A 17,629-nucleotide genomic window follows, 5' to 3' on the forward strand; every position below is an offset into this window, starting at 1 on the left:
AACCCTGTTCCGAGGCCATCATTGTAAATAAGAATTTGTTCTTAACAGACTCGCCTAGTTAAATCAAATACAAAATGTAAAAAAATATATTATTACCACAGTGCTATCAGTAGGTGGCAGTGGGCCTAAAGTGTCATGATGAGAAAAAAGAAAATCCCTGCTGAGCACTTAAAGCTCAATCAGGTGTGCTTCAACAGCCATTATATTAGTTAGAAACCAATACCATTCAAAAGCAACAACGCTTACAATACAGTGGAGAATGTGATTGGTATCAACATGTCTGATGCTACTGTGGTGGAGCCATGCTGTGCATGTGGATAAAGCCTGAATGATTGAGTGTCCTGGGGGCTGGAGAGGAGGAAGGCGGGGTGATGAGGAGACAGTGTGTACCTGCTGAGGGACCTGTTGCAGCCGGGGGACTGACAGCTGCTGCACCTGCGCTCCCTTCTGGGCTGAGCCTGTGGCCTGAACCAGCACCCTCTGGGGGAGGGGGGGGGGGGGGGTAGAGGACACGCACCATTATTGGTAAGCACATAAGATGCACACGCAAAATACACACTATGCCTATTGACACAAAAAAAAGAAAAAAACTACAAATTCTTAAGCCCCTAAAGAGTACCAGATAATCACAAACACAACATGGAGCTTGACTGGATTTTTGGTAGAATATCCTTCCTTATTATATGTACACTGTGGCTTGCGCAAAACCTTTCTTCTTAAGCCAAGTATGAAGTGAATGCTGGTGGAAAGACTATGCTTTCCTATTCAGCAGAAATGCAGCCTTACAGTCAACATGTTTTTGTGCAAGTCCATTCTAGGCTTTCACTAATTACAGGAGACCACAATGTTTGTTTGGGACCAACGTTCTTCTTTGGCGGTTGCAGAAGACCACTTCTGGTATCCCTCTTCAGGGTAGTGTTGATGGAGATGTGTGTTCATGACAAAAATAAAATTGACTTTCCGCTTATAGAAAAAAATAATGTTGAGGTAGACTGCAGTGTAGTATAGGCCTATAGTTCAGCACTGGCTTCTCTCAAGCATAGCCAGCTGTCAAGTCATATATGATACACTATCCAAAAATATTAACGTAAGGATATTTACTGCTTGGTTTCTATGGATTCTCTCATCAACCCATGTCCTTTTCCCAGAACTTTGAACAGCTGTGGCAATACAAGGTTATAGGACCTAATTGTACTAATGAGAAACCCTTGCCTAGCCAGATCTGATCACACACAACAACATGATATCAAATGATTCATGATGCCGTCAGCCACATCTAGGCAAATGCTTGTTGACATATTTTTGGGGTTCTTCATATACTGTAGACTGGAAATAAATTCACATTAAAAGGATTGCTCTGCAGTATAATACATCTGGTATAATTGAGTAATGAAATCAACAGTGTTGTTGAGAATTCCCTTTTAACATTCTGCTGCTCTTCCCCAATGCATGCGGTGAGGGGCTTGGTTCCCCTGGGGAGAATATTGTGTGTTGGGAGTGAGGTGGGATGCTGTGATGTAGAGCACTGTGCAGGGCTGTTGTGGTGACTGTTAGTCATGACCGCAGTAAAGTTCCACGTGACCATTGAGTCATGGTAATATACATTTTTGCACTCTGGACATGGTTGTTACCGAGTTGGGCACTACCAAAGCAACGGGTCCTAATGGCCTGGTACTTAGGGCTCTATTGTCCCTCTAACCACTCTGATGTCAGTGCAAATGCAATCTAAAATCACATCAAAAACTTATCACAACAGTAGGTCTATCATACTTACATAACTGTGATGATCAATTTGAAGAAAGAAGTTCAACAGCAGGTTGAAACAGTGTAAAGCATGGTTGTTGTTTCAAAGCCTAACAACGAAATGGACAGCACTATCTAAGGTGATGATTAATTCAAAACGCTCATTGGCATATTATTATTATTTTGCCATTATACAATACGTACCCTACGGCATATTACTCATTGCAAAAAAAACTAAAATGATTTAAGATGACTTTGGTACATAATTGGTCTGGCCTATACTCCAACATTTAAAAAAAAAAAAAAAAATTGTAATCGCCTTTGAGTGTGAACTGTATTATGTATACTGGATGAACTGGTTACCTTCTGCTACGCTCCAAAATGTCAATCAATGAGTCTGGGAGAGAACATAATATAGCCAAAGACAATGCTGTTGGCTCATTGATTGTGAAGTTGATTTTGAATAGCTTAGTAACAGGGAATGTTTTATATTTTCATCATTAATTGGGCAACACATTACCTTTAGCTACAGAATATCTCACCACCATGCGTTTCCATCTCCTATGTTCTCCTTTATTCCATTCTTGAGCGTACAGACGGGCTGTCAGCAGTTTAGTATCATGTTTTCAAACAACATATTTCACTATCGATGTGCACAAATGGATTCCACCTGGTTTCCAAAATTCAGCACTGGGTAGCTGCAGGAACAAGGTTGGAGAGGCCATGGCATACAGAGTTTAGGCGGAATATCATGTCGGGCAGAGAGGGCATGTTCCTCAAACAATGGTTGATGTGTGGCGTGAAATAAGCGTTATATTTATTTCTCAGCTGCTCATAGGGCTGGGTGATAGGGCCAAAATATCCTATCATGGTATTTTTTTTTAAACTGGACGGTATGACGGGGTGGCCATAAGGTGGCAACACATACATTCTAAGTGATTTCAATGGCTCTGTCTCCATTCTGATTGTTTTAAACTGGTCAACTTCAAAAACATTTTTAATGCACTTTCAGCAATTGCTGCATTACCTGCACTAATTTGAGAATTTCCACACTGCCAAGTAGGACTGCACAATATGGGCAAACAATCAAAGGCCTTACTTTTAAGCAAATTTTGCAATTTCAATTTGACTTGCGATTTAGAGCAACACACTTGGGTGAACTGTTGGAATCATGGAAATAGAATGATCATTCAAATTCCAGTTAGAATATATTAGCGGGCACTTGAATACAGTGTTTGACGTGACAGGGAGGAGTTATTGTTACAGGGTAGGACATTGACAATTATACAACAGGTGGTTTTAATGCTGATTGGTTAAAACCGCATTCCAGCCGGTGTCTATTCCGCAAGTTACCACAGGCTAAATATATATGACGTAAAATGCCTATTTACTCTGTTCCATCTGACTGTGCAATCCACCGTCTCATCAGCCCAACCAGGCACTTTATAAACTTGATCTCCACTATAAAAATCTAGACATTATCTCACATTTATTTTAGAGTAACATTTAGTTTAACAACGGAGATTTGTAAAAACCTTGCTGTCTGTCTCTGACATTTGCAACATTGAATTTGAAACAATCTCCAGTTGTCCCATAGTAATGACCGTGTCAAGAAGGCAGTGCTTCTCAGTCAGTCGAAATCATGAATCAGCTGGCAGAATTTTTATGGATATATACAAAGAAATATAATGTGGGGGAAAAAAGTTCAAACGAAACAAAGTGCAGCTAGTTTGCAGTCTTTTTTTTAGTTTGAAGTGATTGTGTTAGTGTTAGCTGTGTTGTTGGCTAGCTCCTCTGAACAGCGTCCTGACGAGAGAGCACATTTTCTATGCCAAGCAAAATAATGCCTCATTAGCTCATTGCTATGGATGTATGTATATGGCAATGGAACATTTCGAACGAACAACTGGGTTGAGTCCATTGATACAGAAAAACTGGATTGATTCTCTGGCAACCGAAGCGATAGAACGAACAACCAGCCGGCTTGGGTAGCAGCCCTACATGTGTGTCAGGACTATATCTTGTGGAAGGATTAAATAGTATGAATAAATTAATCAATTAACATTAATGAAAATGTCAAATCATTATTTGAATATGTTGGTAACCCGGGACTAACACCCGTTCCAATATATTCTCCAAACACCGGCATTGAGGGCATTATCACTTAAGTGTTTCCTAGGACACCATATAATATTTAGCTACATTTAATGTTCTCTCAGCTTCTCTTCTTCTTTGATTTAGAAGATACTGTTTCACAAACATGCTGATTTTGGTCTACACCATCACTGGTATTATCAGGCTGTATAGCAAATTACATTTGCTCTGACTCAGTACATTTATTAGCTAGCTATCGATTAACATTAGTGATTAGCAGCTAACAAGATTTAGGACCAACTTGCTAATAAAATACAAATGAGCTGTTTGCAGATGTAAGAAATACAAACTAATAATGCAATTATAGAACATTAGTGGATTTATATTAAGAAGCAAAGTGAAAACAGCATCTTTGTCTCAAAATTGTTGCATGTGCTACAGTCACCATGCAGACTGGACACAAGTGTCTAGTGCTCGAGGAACAGATGCGCTCCTTGAGTGACGGGGCTAGGTCTGTGTGGAAAGCGGCATAGAGAGAGAAGACTCAAGTAGCAAAGTAAACTATAAAAACAGATGTTACACGGTGTATCACATTTAACAAACTAAACATTTAAATACCGTTATAGTAGGTAAAGAAAAAACCCAAGTATCCTAAAAAAAGAAAGAAATAGACCGTAGGGAAAGCACGCGGCCTCCATTCGCTATTCAAAGCAAACTTTATTTGCCACATGCGCCAAATACAAGAGTCGACTTTACCGTGAAAATGGTAAAGTCAACCTTAACCAACAGTGCAGTTCAAGAAGAAACCATTTACCAAGTAGGCTAAAATAAAAAGTAACAAGAACAACGAGGCTATATACACGGAGCACCGGTACCGAGTCAGTGTGCAGGGGTACAGAGATTTTTATGAATTGTTCGGCAGTTTAATGGCTTGGGGGTAGAAGCTGTTGAGGAGCCTTTTTGTCCTACACTTGGAGCTCCGGTACTGCTTGTCCTGCAGTAGCAGAGAAAACAGTCTATAACATGGGTGACTGGAGTCTGACAATTTTATGGGCTTTCCTCCGACACCGCCTATTATATAGGGTCTGGATGGCAGGAAGCTTGACCCCAGTGATGTACTGGGCCGTTCACACTACCCTCCGTAGCACCTTACGGTCAGATGCTGAGCAGTTGCCATACCAGGCGGTGAGGCAACCGGTCAGGATGCTCTCGATGGTGCAGCTGTAGAACCTTTTGAGGATGTGGGGGCCCATGCAAAATCTTTTCAGTCTCCTGAGGGGAAAAGGTTTTGTTGTGCCCTCTTCACGACTGTCTTGGTGTGTTTGGACCATGATAGTTTGTTGGCGATGTGGACGCCAAGGAACATGGAAGCTCTCAACCTGCTCCACTACAGCCCCGTCGATGTTAATGGGGCCCTGTTCATCCCACCTTTTCCTGTAGTCCACGATCAGCTCCTTTGTTTTGCTCCCCTTGAGGGAGAAGTTGTCTTGGCACCACACTGACCTCCAACCCTATAGGCCATCTCATCAGTCGGTGATCAGGCCTATCGCTGTTGTGTGATCAGCAAACTTGATGGGTGTTGGAGTCATGTTAGGCCACATAGTCGTGGGTGAACAAGGAATACATTAGGGGACTAAGTACACACCCCTGAGGGGCCCTCGTGTTAAGGATCAGGAAGACGTATTACTGCCTCGTCTTACCACCTAGGGGTGGCTTGTCAGGAAGTCCAGGATCCAGTTGCAGAGGTGTTCCTTTTGTCTAGGTGAGAAAGGGTGGTGTGTAGTGCAATTGAGATCGCATCATCTGTGGATCTGTTGGGGCGGTATGCAAATTGGAGTGGGTCTGGGGTGTCCGGGAATATGCTGTTGATGTGAGCCATGACCAGCCTTTCAAAGCACTTCATGGCTACCGACGTGAGTGCCACAGGGCGGTAATCATTTAGGCAGGTTACCTTCGCTTCCTTGGGCACAGGGACTATGGTGGTCTGCATGAAACATGTCGGTATTACAGACTCAGCCAGGGAGAGGTTGAAAATGTATTTGAAGACACTTGACAATTGGTCCGCGCAGGCTTAGAGTACACATCCTGGTAATCCGTCTAGCCCAGTGGCTTTGTAAATGTTGACCTGTTTAAAAGGTTTCGTTCACATCAGCTACCGAGAGCATTATCACACAGTCATCCAGAACAGCTGGTGCTCTCGTGCATGCTTCAGTGTTGCTTGCCTCGAAGCTCGCATAAAAAAACGCATTTAGCTCGTCTGGTAGGCTCGCGTCCCTGGGCAGCTCCAATCTGGGTTTTCCTTTGTAGTCCGTAATAGTTTTCAAGCCCTGCCACATCCGACGAGCGTCAGAGCCGGTGTAGTAGGATTCAATCTTAATCCTGTATTGACGCTTTGCTTGTTTGATGGTTCGTCTGAGGGCATTGCAAGATTTCTTATAAGCGTTCGGATTAGTCCCTCGCTCCTTGAAAGCGGCAGCTCTAGCCTTTAGCTCGATGTAGATGTTTGCCTGTAATCCATGGCTTCTGGTTGGGATATGTACATACAGTCACTGTGGGGGATGACGTTGTCGATGCACTTATTGATGAAGCCGATGACAGGTGGTGTATTCCTCAATGTCATTGGATGTATCCCGGAACATATTCCAGTCTGTGCAAGCAAAACAGCCCTGTAGTGTAGCATCCTGTAGTGCGGCATCTGACCACTTGCCTAGTGAGCGAGTCACTGGTACTTCTTTCTTTAGTTTCTGCTTGTAAGCAGGAATCAGGAGGATAGAATTGTGGTCGGATTTATCAAATGGAGAGCAAGGGAGAGAATTGTATGCATCGCTGCGTGTGGAGTAAAGCTGGTCTAGGATTTTTTTTCCCCCCCGGTTGCACGTGTCATGCTGGTAAAAATTTGGAGAAGTGCCGCTTCTGAGTGAGCATTTTCTTCTTTGATTATGGCCTTAACAGAGTTGGTTGAGAGAGGTCTTAATGCCAGCTTCGCTTTGTGGTGGTAAATAGAGGGCTACGAATAATACAGATGAGAACTCGAGGTAGATAGAGTGGTCGACAACTTATAAGGTATTCTACACCTCAGGCGAGCAATACCTCAAGACTTCTTTAATTAGACATCGCGCACCAGCTGTTATTGACAAAAAGACACACATACCCACCCCTCATCTTACCAGAGGTAAGTGCCGGTGCATGGAAAATACCGCCAGCTCTATCTTAAACGTTTCTTCGTTCAGCCACTTCTCGGTGAAACATAAAATGTTACAGTTTAATGCCCCGTTGGTAGGATCATCTTAGTAATAGGTCATACATTTTATTTTCTAACGACTACACGTTAGTAACAAGAATCAAAGCCATTGGTAGTTTACTCGCTTGCATCTGGCTTCTCCAAAGGAACCCCGATCTGGGTCCCCTTTCCCAGCGTCTTCTTCACGCAAAGGGCATGGATCTGGGCCTGTTCAAGTGAAAGCAGGATATCCTTCTCGTCGGACTCATTAAAGGAAAAAGTTTCTTCCAGTCCGTGGTGAGTAATCGCTTTTCTGATGTCCAGAAGTTATTTTCGGAGAGACGGTAGCAGCAACATTATGTACACAATAAGTAAAAAAATAAGTTCTACAAAAACACATTTAAAAAGAAAATTGCACAATTGGTTGAGGGAATGTAAACGTCAGCCATGTTCTTCGGCGCCATTCGATTGCATATAGAAGACATGCATTTTTCCCCTGCCCCTTTTATTTGATAATGAGCCATTCTAAATCTAAACTCATTTTACATATTAGTAAAGACAAGATAAAATTGAAAATTGCCTGATGGGTGAAAATATGATCACTAGATGAGAGAATAGCTATGCAGCCTGTGGCAAGGAACAGAGTGCAAGCTTATTTTGCTACTTTATCAAATCAGGTCTACAGTCATGAGGCGGCAGTGTAGCCTAGTGGTTTAGTGCATTGGACTAGTGACCGAAAGGTTGCAAGTTCAAATCCCCGAGCTGACAAGGTACAAAATCTGTCGTTCTGCCACTGAACAGGCAGTTAACCCACTGTTCCTAGGCCGTCATTGAAAATAAGTATTTGTTCTTAACTGACTTGCCTAGTTAAATAAAGGTAAAATAAATAAAAAATACCACACAGCCCATATACATTTGATTTCTAAAACATTCTAAGGTTTGCATCATTCACAACTAAAGTTGTCAAATAACTCTAAATCTAGCATACAGGACTACTTTCAAAATGTTAACTTGTAGCTCAACATAACCACTTCAGACACACACTCACTCTGTAAAGGGAAAAATATCCTTACTATTTTATTCAGCTAAGTTCAATTATATTCTTATTACTATAAATTCATGTCACAAATTTATAAGCATATATTGTCAGCAAAATGACCAAGCCTACAGACTATGGCATCAATCATAGCCAGATAACATAGGCCTACAGAAGGCCAACTCCTATTCTGTTCTTCGGAAATACATTTGATTCATATCATTAATATCATACATTTCCTTTAGACCTGACAAAAATAGTGTATTTATTGTGATGTGTATATTAAATTAAATGTTTTAAATGTAGAAGTTCCAAAGGCGTGCATCAGCTGCTCGAATGTGTGGAGGCGTGGATATGTTAAATGTTAATTAACGGTCAATAACCGGATGACAATAACCAGCTCACAAAATGGTGTCATGACCGCCACAGCCCTAGCACTGTGAGGTAGGGTTGAGTGAGAGAGACGCACTGCGCTGCATGCGAGAGAGTACAGCCTGGTTTTGTATATTTACGTATTTATTAAGGATCCCCATTAGCCAAGGCAGCAGCTATTCTTCCTGGGGTCCAGCAACATTAAGGCAGTTCTATACAATTTAAAATACTACATGATAGTTCATAACATTTTTCACAACACATTAAGTGTGTTCCCTCAGGCCACTACTCTACAATACAAAATCCATGTGTACGTGTGTGTAGAGTGTGTCTTATGTGTAAGCGTGTGTCGGTGTGTGTGTGTGTGTGTCTCATCACAGTCCCCGCTGTTCCATAAGGTGTATTTTTATCTGCTCGCATCAGTTACCGGATGTGGAATAGAGTTCCATGTAGCCATGGCTCTATGTAGTACTGCGCACCTCCCATAGTCTGTCTATTCTGGACTGTGAAGAGACCTCTGGTGGCATGTCTTGTGGAGTATGCATGGGTGTCCGAGCTGTGTGCTAGTAGTTTGAACAGACACCTCAGTGCATTCAGCATGTCAACACTCTACAAAAATAAGTAGTGATGAAGTCAATCTCTCCTACACTTCGAGCCATGAGAGATTTACATGCATATTATTAATGTTTACTCTGTGTACATTTAAGAGCCAGCCGTGCTGCTTGTTCGGAGCCAATTGTAATTTTCAGAGGTTCCTCTTTGTAGCACCTGACTACACGACTGAACAGTTGTTCAGGTGCAACAAAACTAGGGACCGTCTTGTCAATAGTGCAGTGGTTTACCTGTTGTGAGGCTGGGACAGGCTGCACCACGGGGGCCTGGGCGGAGGTGGACGTACGCAGCGCCACACTGGACGACGAATCGGACCCTCCCTCTGAACTCTGCATGCTGGGAACCTACAGGGGAGAGAGAGGGATGAGGAGGAGTGAGCACAAGGATATGCAAGGCAAGAGACAAGACGCACAGCCCTGCCAGACAGGACAGGAGAACAGACAGCATGCATCCCTACTCAGAGCCAGGCCTGCACATGTGCTGCCATGCCAAACAAATGGGCTTTTCACAGCATGCCTGAGAGAAGGGCCAGGGCTTTCATATTGCCCCGGGGGGGTCCAGACCAGGCTCGAGGCCCCTGCCAAGTCACACGGAGTCACCTCAAAGCCACCTTACTTCTGGCCTTTATTACTGGAACATTAACACTTGTAAAGCCAACAACACTAAACAGCTGCTTAGTAGAAGTCCAGCTGCTAGGAAAGAAGCAGGTGGAAAAAGTTGTGGTGAAAACAGTTGTGAGTATTGTCCGGCCTGGTCCTCCAAACTGTAAACACTCTCGAACATTGGGAGAAAATATGCACAGCATGTCAAAAGGGAGTGAGAAGAGCAAAAAAAAAAAGTGACAAAGGCTCCCTCTTTCAGAGAAAGAGGGAGGGATAGAAAATAAAATAAAACTTCCACAGCCCCCACCCCCCAAAGAAAAGAGAGAAAAAGAAAGAAAATGGCAGTGGGGCTCCTACCCCTGCCAGGGTACTGACGATATGCAGCGTTTGTTTCAAATGAGAGCCGTTCTCTGGGGGCTCCAATAATCCAGCTGATATCAGGAAATTCCTCAATGCTTTGTAAACGTTTGTCGGTTGCTATGGTGAGGAATCCATGACGACCAACCCCAATTCTGCCCCGCTCTCCTCCCTCCCCCCACTGTTTCATCCTTTCTCTTATTTATAAAGCTCATGCACAGGAACTTTTGAGTGTGGCCACAAAGCAAGGGAGGTGAAGGAGGGGGGAAGGGGTTGGGGGTCTTGCAGGAGGGAAGGCGCCACACCTCTACAAGATCAGGAGCTAAAACAAATTAGGCCTAATTAGTCAGCAGACATGGATACGTATGGAGTGATTTCATAACCAAATGAAATTGTATTTGAATTCCATAATTCTGAATTTGTTCTATGATACTGAATTTAACATTTGCACAAATTGGATCATTGAATTAAGACATTTAACTTATATTTCATGATTTAAAACGGAATTTAATTAATACATTTAATGGAATATTCAAATATAAATATATATATATTCATATGGTAGATATTGTATTCACTGTCAGTGTATGAAGTTTACAAACTATAAATTCAAGTTGATCAAAGATAAATATATATACATACACACATGTATATGTATGTGAACACACACACACAGCTCAAAAAAATAAAGGGAACACTAAAATAACATCTTAGATCTGAATGAATGAAATATTCTTATTAAATACTTTTTTCTTTAAATAGTTGAATGTGCTGACAAAAATCACGCAAAAATTATCAATGGAAATCAAATTTATCAATCCATGGAGGTCTGGATTTGGAGTCACACTCAAAATTAAAGTGGAAAACCACACTACAGGCTGATCCAAATTTGATGTAATGTTCTTAAAACAAGTCTAAATGAGGCTCAGTAGTGTGTGGCCTCCACGTGCCTGTATGACCTCCCTACAACGCCTGGGCATGCTCCTGATGAGGTGGCGGATGGTCTACTGAGGGATCTCCTCCCAGACCTGAACTAAAGCATCCGCCAACTCCTGGACAGTCTGTGGTGCAACGTGGCGTTGGTGGATGGAGCGAGACATGATGTCCCAGATGTGCTCAATTGGATTCAGGTCTGGGGAACAGGCGGGCCAGTCCATAGCATCAATGCCTTCCTCTTGCAGGAACTGCTGACACACTCCAGCCACATGAGGTCTAGCATTGTCTTGCATGAGGATGAACCCAGGGCCAACCGCACCAGCATATGGTCTCACAAGGGGTCTGAGGATCTCATCTCGGTACCTAATGGAAGTCAGGCTAGCTCTGGCGAGCACATGGAGGGCTGTGCGGCCCCCCAAAGAAATGCCACACCACACCATGACTGACCCACCGCCAAACCGGTCATGCTGGAAGATGTTGCAGGCAGCAGAACGTTCTCCACGGTGTCTCCAGGCTCTGTCATGTCTGTCACATGTGCTCAGTGTGAACCTGCTTTCATCTGTGAAGAGCACAGGGCGCCAGTGGCAAATTTGCCAATCTTGGTGTTCTCTGGCAAATGCCAAACGTCCTGCACGGTGTTGGGCTGTATAAGCACAACCCCCACCTGTGGACGTCGGGCCATCACACCACCCTCATGGAGTCTGTTTCTGACCGTTTGAGCAGCCACATGCACATTTATGGCCTGCTGGAGGTCATTTTGCAGGGCTCTGGCAGTGCTCCTCCTGCTCCTCCTTGCACAAAGGCGGAGGTAGCGGTCCTGCTGCTGGGTTGTTGCCCTCCTACGGCCTCCACGTCTCCTGATGTACTGGCCTGTCTCCTGGTAGCGCCTCCATGCTCTGGACACTACGCTGACAGACACAGTGAACCTTCTTGCCACTGCTCGCATTGATGTGCCATCCTGGATGAGCTGCACTACCTGAGCCACTTGTGTGGGTTGTGGAATCCATCTCATGCTACCACTAGAGTGAAAGCACCGCCAGCATTCAAAAGTGACCAAAACAGCCAGGAGGAACTGAGAAGTTGTCTGTGGTTACCACCTGCAGAACAACTACTTTATTGGGGGTGTCTTGCTAATTGCCTATAATTTCCACCTGTTGTCTATTCCATTTGCACAACAGCATGTGAAATTTATTGTCAATCAGTGTTGCTTCCTAAGTGGACAGTTTGATTTCACAGAAGTGTGATTGACTTGGTGTTACATTGTGTTGTTTAAGTGTTCCCTTTATTTTTGAGCAGTAATATATATAAAATATTCACATTTTTAGATGAATTTAAAGAACTGAATCTGAATGCAGATTCAAAACCAGAGACATCCTTGTTCTTTGCCAGCCAGGAAAGGTAGAGGAGAACAGATTGAATCTGGGTACCTAGTAAGGGTTGGACGGCGAGTGGGTAATCTGCCTTTACCATCGGTCCCATTTGCCAATGTACAATTATTGGGTAATAAAATAAACGAGCACGTATATCCTACCAACAGGACATTAAAAACTATATCTTATGTTTCACCGAGTCGTGGCTGAGTAACACAGCTGGCAGGTTTTATGCTTTTTCGGCAGGACAGAACAGGCGTCTCTGGTAAGACAAGGGGTGGCTATCTATGTATATTTGTAAACAACAGCTGGTGCACGAAATCTAAGGAAGTGTCAAGGTTTGCTTGCCTGAGGTAAAGTATCTCATAAGCTGTAGACCGCACTACTTACCAAGAGAGTTGTCATCTATATATTCTTCGTAGCTCTCTATTTACTACCACAAACCGATGCTGGTACTAATACGGACTGCACTCAATGTGCTGTATATGGCCACAAGCAAACAGGAAAACGCTCATCGAGGCGTCGCTCCTAGTGACCGGGGACTTTAATGCAGGGAAACTTAAATCCGTTTGACCTCATTTCTACCAGCATGGCACATGTGCAACCAGAGGGGGAAAAAAAAAAACTTACAAAACTCTAGGCCAACTTTACTCCACACAGAGACACGTACAAAGCTCTCCCTCACCTTCCATCTGACCATAAATCTATCCTCCTGAGTCCTGCATACAAGAAAAAAACTAACGCAGGAAGCACCAGTGACAACCAATAAAACGTGCTCAGATGAAGCAGATGCTGAGCTACACGACTGTTTTGCTTGCACAGACTGGAATACTTTTCTGGGATTCTTCCGATGGCGTTGAGGAGTACACCACATCAGTCACTGGCTTCATCAATAAGTGTGTCAATGACGTCGTCCCCACAGTGACTATACGTACACCACCTTTCAAAAAAGTTTGCGGTCACTTAGAAATGTCCTTGTTTTTGAAAAAAGAAAATTGTCCATTAAAATAACGTCAAATTGATCAGAAACACAATGTAGACATCGTTAATGCTGTAAATGATTATTGTAGCCTGAAATGGCAGATTTTTTTATGGAATATCTACATAAGTGTACAGTGTCCCATTATCAGCAACCATCACTCCTGTGTTCCAATGGCATGTTGTTTAAGCTAATCCAAGTTTATCATTTTAAAAGCCTAATTGATCATTAGAAAACCCTTTTGCAATTATGTTAGCACAGCTGAAAACTGTTCTGATTAAAAAAAGCAATAAAACTGGCCTTTAGACTATTTCAGTATCTGGAGCGTCGGCATTTGTGGGTTCGATTACAGGCTCAAAATATCCAGAAACAAAGAGCTTTCTTCTGAAACACATCAGTCTATTCTTGTTCTGAGAAATGAAGACTATTCCATGCGAGAAATTACCAAGAAACTGAAGATCTGGTACAACGCTTTGTACCACTCCCCCCAAAACTAGCTCTTCCCATTATAGAAAGAGGAGCGGGAGGCCCCAGTACACAACTGAGCAAGAGGACAAGTACATTAGAATGTCTAGTTTGAGAAACAGACGCCTTACAAGTCCTCAACTGGCAGCTTCATTAAATAGTAACGGCAAAACACCAGTCTCAACGTCAACAGTGAAGAGGCGACTTCGGGATGCTGGCTTTCTAGGCAGAGTTGCAAAGAAAAAGCCATAGCTCAGACTGGCCAATAACAAGAAAAGATAGACGGGCAAAACAGACACTGGACAGAGGAAGATTATTTTTCTAGTGTTATTGACAGACGAATCTAAGTTGAGGTGTTCGGATCAAAGATCATCTGTGAGATGCTGAACGCTATCTGTCAAGCATGGTGGAGGCAATGTCATGGTCTGGGTGTCTTGAAGAAGGAAGGCTATCACTAAATTTTGCACAGCCATGCCATACCCTGTGGTCACCGCTTAATTGGAGCCAATTTCATCCTACAACAGAACAATGACCCAAAGCACAGCTCCAAACTATGCAAGAACTATTTAGGGAAGAAGCAGTCAGCTGGTATTCTGTCTATAATGGAGTGGCCAGCAGTCACCGGATCTCAACCCTATTGAGCTGTTGTGGGAGCAGCTTGACTAAGGTACGTAAATAAATACCCATCAAGCCAATCCAACTTGTGGGAGGTGCTTCAGGAAGCATAGGGTGAAATCTCTTCAGATTACTGCAACAAATTTTGACAACTAGAATGCCAAAGGTCTGCAAGGCTGTAATTGTTGCAAATGGAGGATTTTTTTGACAAAAACAAAGTTTGAAGGACAATTATTATTTCAATTAAAAATCATTATTTATAACCTTGTCAACATCTTGACTAGAATTCCTATTCATTTTGCAACTCATTTCATGTATGTTTTAATGAAAAACAAGAACTTTTCTAAGTGACCCCAAACTTTTGAACGGTAGTGTTCATAACCCTACCAGAAGCTGTGGATTAAAGGCAACATCCACAATAAAGGCTAGAGCTGCGCGTTCAAGGAGTGGGACTCTAACCCAGAAACGTAAAAGAAATTCCGTTATGCCACCAGGCGGGCAAAGCTCCAATAGAGGACCAAGAATCTGACTATACCGGCTCCGACACTCGTCAGATGTGGCAGGGCTTGCAAACTATTAGACTACAAATGGGAAGCACAGCCGCGAGCTGCCCAGTGACACGAGCCTACCAGACAACCTAAGTCACTTCCAGGCTCGCTTCGAGGCAAATAACACTTAAACATGTATGAGAGCATCAGCTGTTCTGGACGATGTGAGTAAGACCTTTAAACAGGTCAACATTCACAAGGCCGCAGGGCAAGATGGATTACCAGGACGTGTACTCCAAGCATGCGCTGACCAACTGGAAAGTGTCTTCACTGACATTTTCAAGTCTGTAATACCTACATGTTTCAAGCAGACCACCATAGTCCCTGTGCCCAAGAACACTAAGGTAACATGCCTAAATGACTGCCAACCTGTGGCGCTCACGTCTGTAGCCATGAAGTGCTTTGAAAGGCTGGTCATGGCTCACATCAACACCATTATCCCAGAAACCCTAGACTCACTCCAATTTGCATACCGCCCCAACAGATCCACAGGTGACGCACTAACTGCACTCCACACTGCCCTTTCCCACCTGGACAAAAGGAACACTTACGGGAGAATGCTGTTCATTGACTACAGCTCAGCATTCAACACCATAGTGCCCTCAAAGCTCATTCCTAGGGAAAGAACTCTGGGACTAAACACCTCCCTCTGCAACTGGATCTTGGACTTCCTAGCAGGCCACCCCCAGGTGGTAAGGGTAGGTAACACATACGCCACACTGATCCTCAACACAGGGGCCCCCCAGGGGTGTGTGCTCAGTCCCCTTCTGTGCTCCCTGTTCACGCATGACTGCATGGGCAAGCACGACTCCAACACCATCATTAAGTTTGTCGATGACAACAGCAGTAGGCCTGATCACCGAAAACGATGTCCGTGTTGTGCCAGGACAACAACCTCGCCCTCAACGTACCCAAGACAAAGGAGATGATTGTAGACTACAGGAAAAGGAGGACTGAGCATGCCAGCTGTATGCATCACTGCCTGGTATGGCAACTGCTCGGCCTCTGACCACAAGGTACTACACAGAGGGTAGTGCGTACATCGCTGGGGCCAAGCTTCCTGCCATCCAGGACCTCTATACCAGGCAGTGTCAGAGGAAAGCCCTAAAAACTGTCAAAGACTCCAGCCACCCGAGTCATAGACTGTCTTCTCTGCTACCGAACGGCAAGTGGTACCAGAGCATCAAGTCTAGGTCCAAAAGGCTCCTTAACAGCTTCTACCCCCAAGCCATAAGACCCCCTAACAGATAAATGGCTACCCAGACTATTTGCATTGCTGCTCCTCTCCCCCTTTATACTGCTGCTACTCTAATATCTATGCATAGTCACTTTACCTCTACCTACATATTACAGTACCGCAATTACCTCGGCTAACTGGTGGCCACGCACATTAACTCTGTACCGGTACCCCCTGTAGCCTCGCTATTGTTATTTTACTGCTGCTCCTTAATTAAGGACTTGTTACTTTTATTGATCTATTTTTTACTTATTTTTTTAACTGCATTGTTGGTTAAGGGCTTGTAAGTAAGCATTTCACTGTTGTATTCGGCGCATGTGACAAATAAAATGAGATTTTAATCAAAACGCTCTCTGTGGCAAACTGAACCTTCTGGTGGTTTCTGAACGTTAGCTAGGTCAACCAGTCAGTCCAGCACAGCACCCTCCCAATCCATTGCTCTCCCTTTCACTCCGTGTGTGTGTGTGTGTGTGTGTGTGTAAATGCAATTCTGTTTTTATGACAAGAACTATAAAGCACATGTCATACAGTCAGTGTATCATCTCCATAAGCTTTTTGTGCCACATACTAGAAATACAGTGTGTGTGTGTGTGCGCGCGCGCGTCTTTATTTACAGCTTGTAGCGGCACAACCGAGGGTGAGAAAAATAGGCCAGCCAAGAAAATAAATACCCTTCAGTGGAAAGGAGAGGTCCGCAAGAGGGTACATCTTACTTTTGCAAGAAAAATATGATTTATTCGACTTTGGCAATTGAGTTCTGCACTGATTGATTATTTATTACCAACATTCTTACCTAAATACCTACGTGATGTTGAACTACATGCTGAAATGTGTCATGATTGATAGTGAAATTGATGTAATAATTACCTGACTCTCCTTGATATTTCTTTCAGAGTGAAATATGAAACATCACACTTGTAAGTCTTTAGTACGCATTCACCACCACATGTACTTGAAACTATATTGTGAAATACATTTTCATTAATGCTATTGAAATTGTAAAATTATTCCAATGTCTCGAGTACCATTTACTTTATCAAATTCAGCACACTGATATATATTAAGTCAACTTTGAATAATACCGTCATTTAAATTGTACAGCCTACAGACTGATGTCAGTCTTCATTGGAAACTACCTGTGCTGGATGACATCTGCAAGACTGTGCTGGCAGGCTTAAATAGTGCAATTAATTTTACATTAATTTAATAAGTTGTTCTTTTTGTTTGCGTCACAGTTTATCAGAAGGTGTAACAAATTAGCATACTAAATTTGGAATTAGTACTTAGTTTTCTGACCAGATACTTTTTTACTCAAGTAGTTTCTTAAGAGGGCTACTTTTACTTGAGTAAATTACAATTAAGTACATATTTCCAGTACTCTACCCACCTCTAGAAATTCTACATAGCCTAACTATAAAATGTGGCCCAGCATCCACACTGGAG

At 43.2% G+C, this 17,629-nt stretch overlaps 1 protein-coding gene across 3 annotated transcripts in view; it reads right to left on the bottom strand.

Moving 5' to 3' along the window:
- LOC135512845 (DNA-binding protein RFX2-like) overlaps positions 1-17,629 on the bottom strand; it is a 65,654-nt gene that overhangs the window by 24,133 nt on the left and 23,892 nt on the right. For all 3 annotated transcript variants that reach the window (XM_064935279.1, XM_064935278.1, XM_064935277.1), the window contains exons 2-3: positions 9,308-9,421; positions 391-480 (exon numbers count right to left, since the gene is read on the bottom strand). In XM_064935279.1, coding sequence (XP_064791351.1) covers positions 391-480; positions 9,308-9,412 — 195 coding nt within the window. In that variant the 5' untranslated portion in view covers positions 9,413-9,421. The remainder of the gene's footprint in view (positions 1-390; positions 481-9,307; positions 9,422-17,629) is intronic.

The sequence above is a fragment of the Oncorhynchus masou genome, chromosome 24 (genome assembly GCF_036934945.1).
Source record: "Oncorhynchus masou masou isolate Uvic2021 chromosome 24, UVic_Omas_1.1, whole genome shotgun sequence".
Lineage (NCBI taxonomy): Eukaryota > Metazoa > Chordata > Actinopteri > Salmoniformes > Salmonidae > Oncorhynchus > Oncorhynchus masou.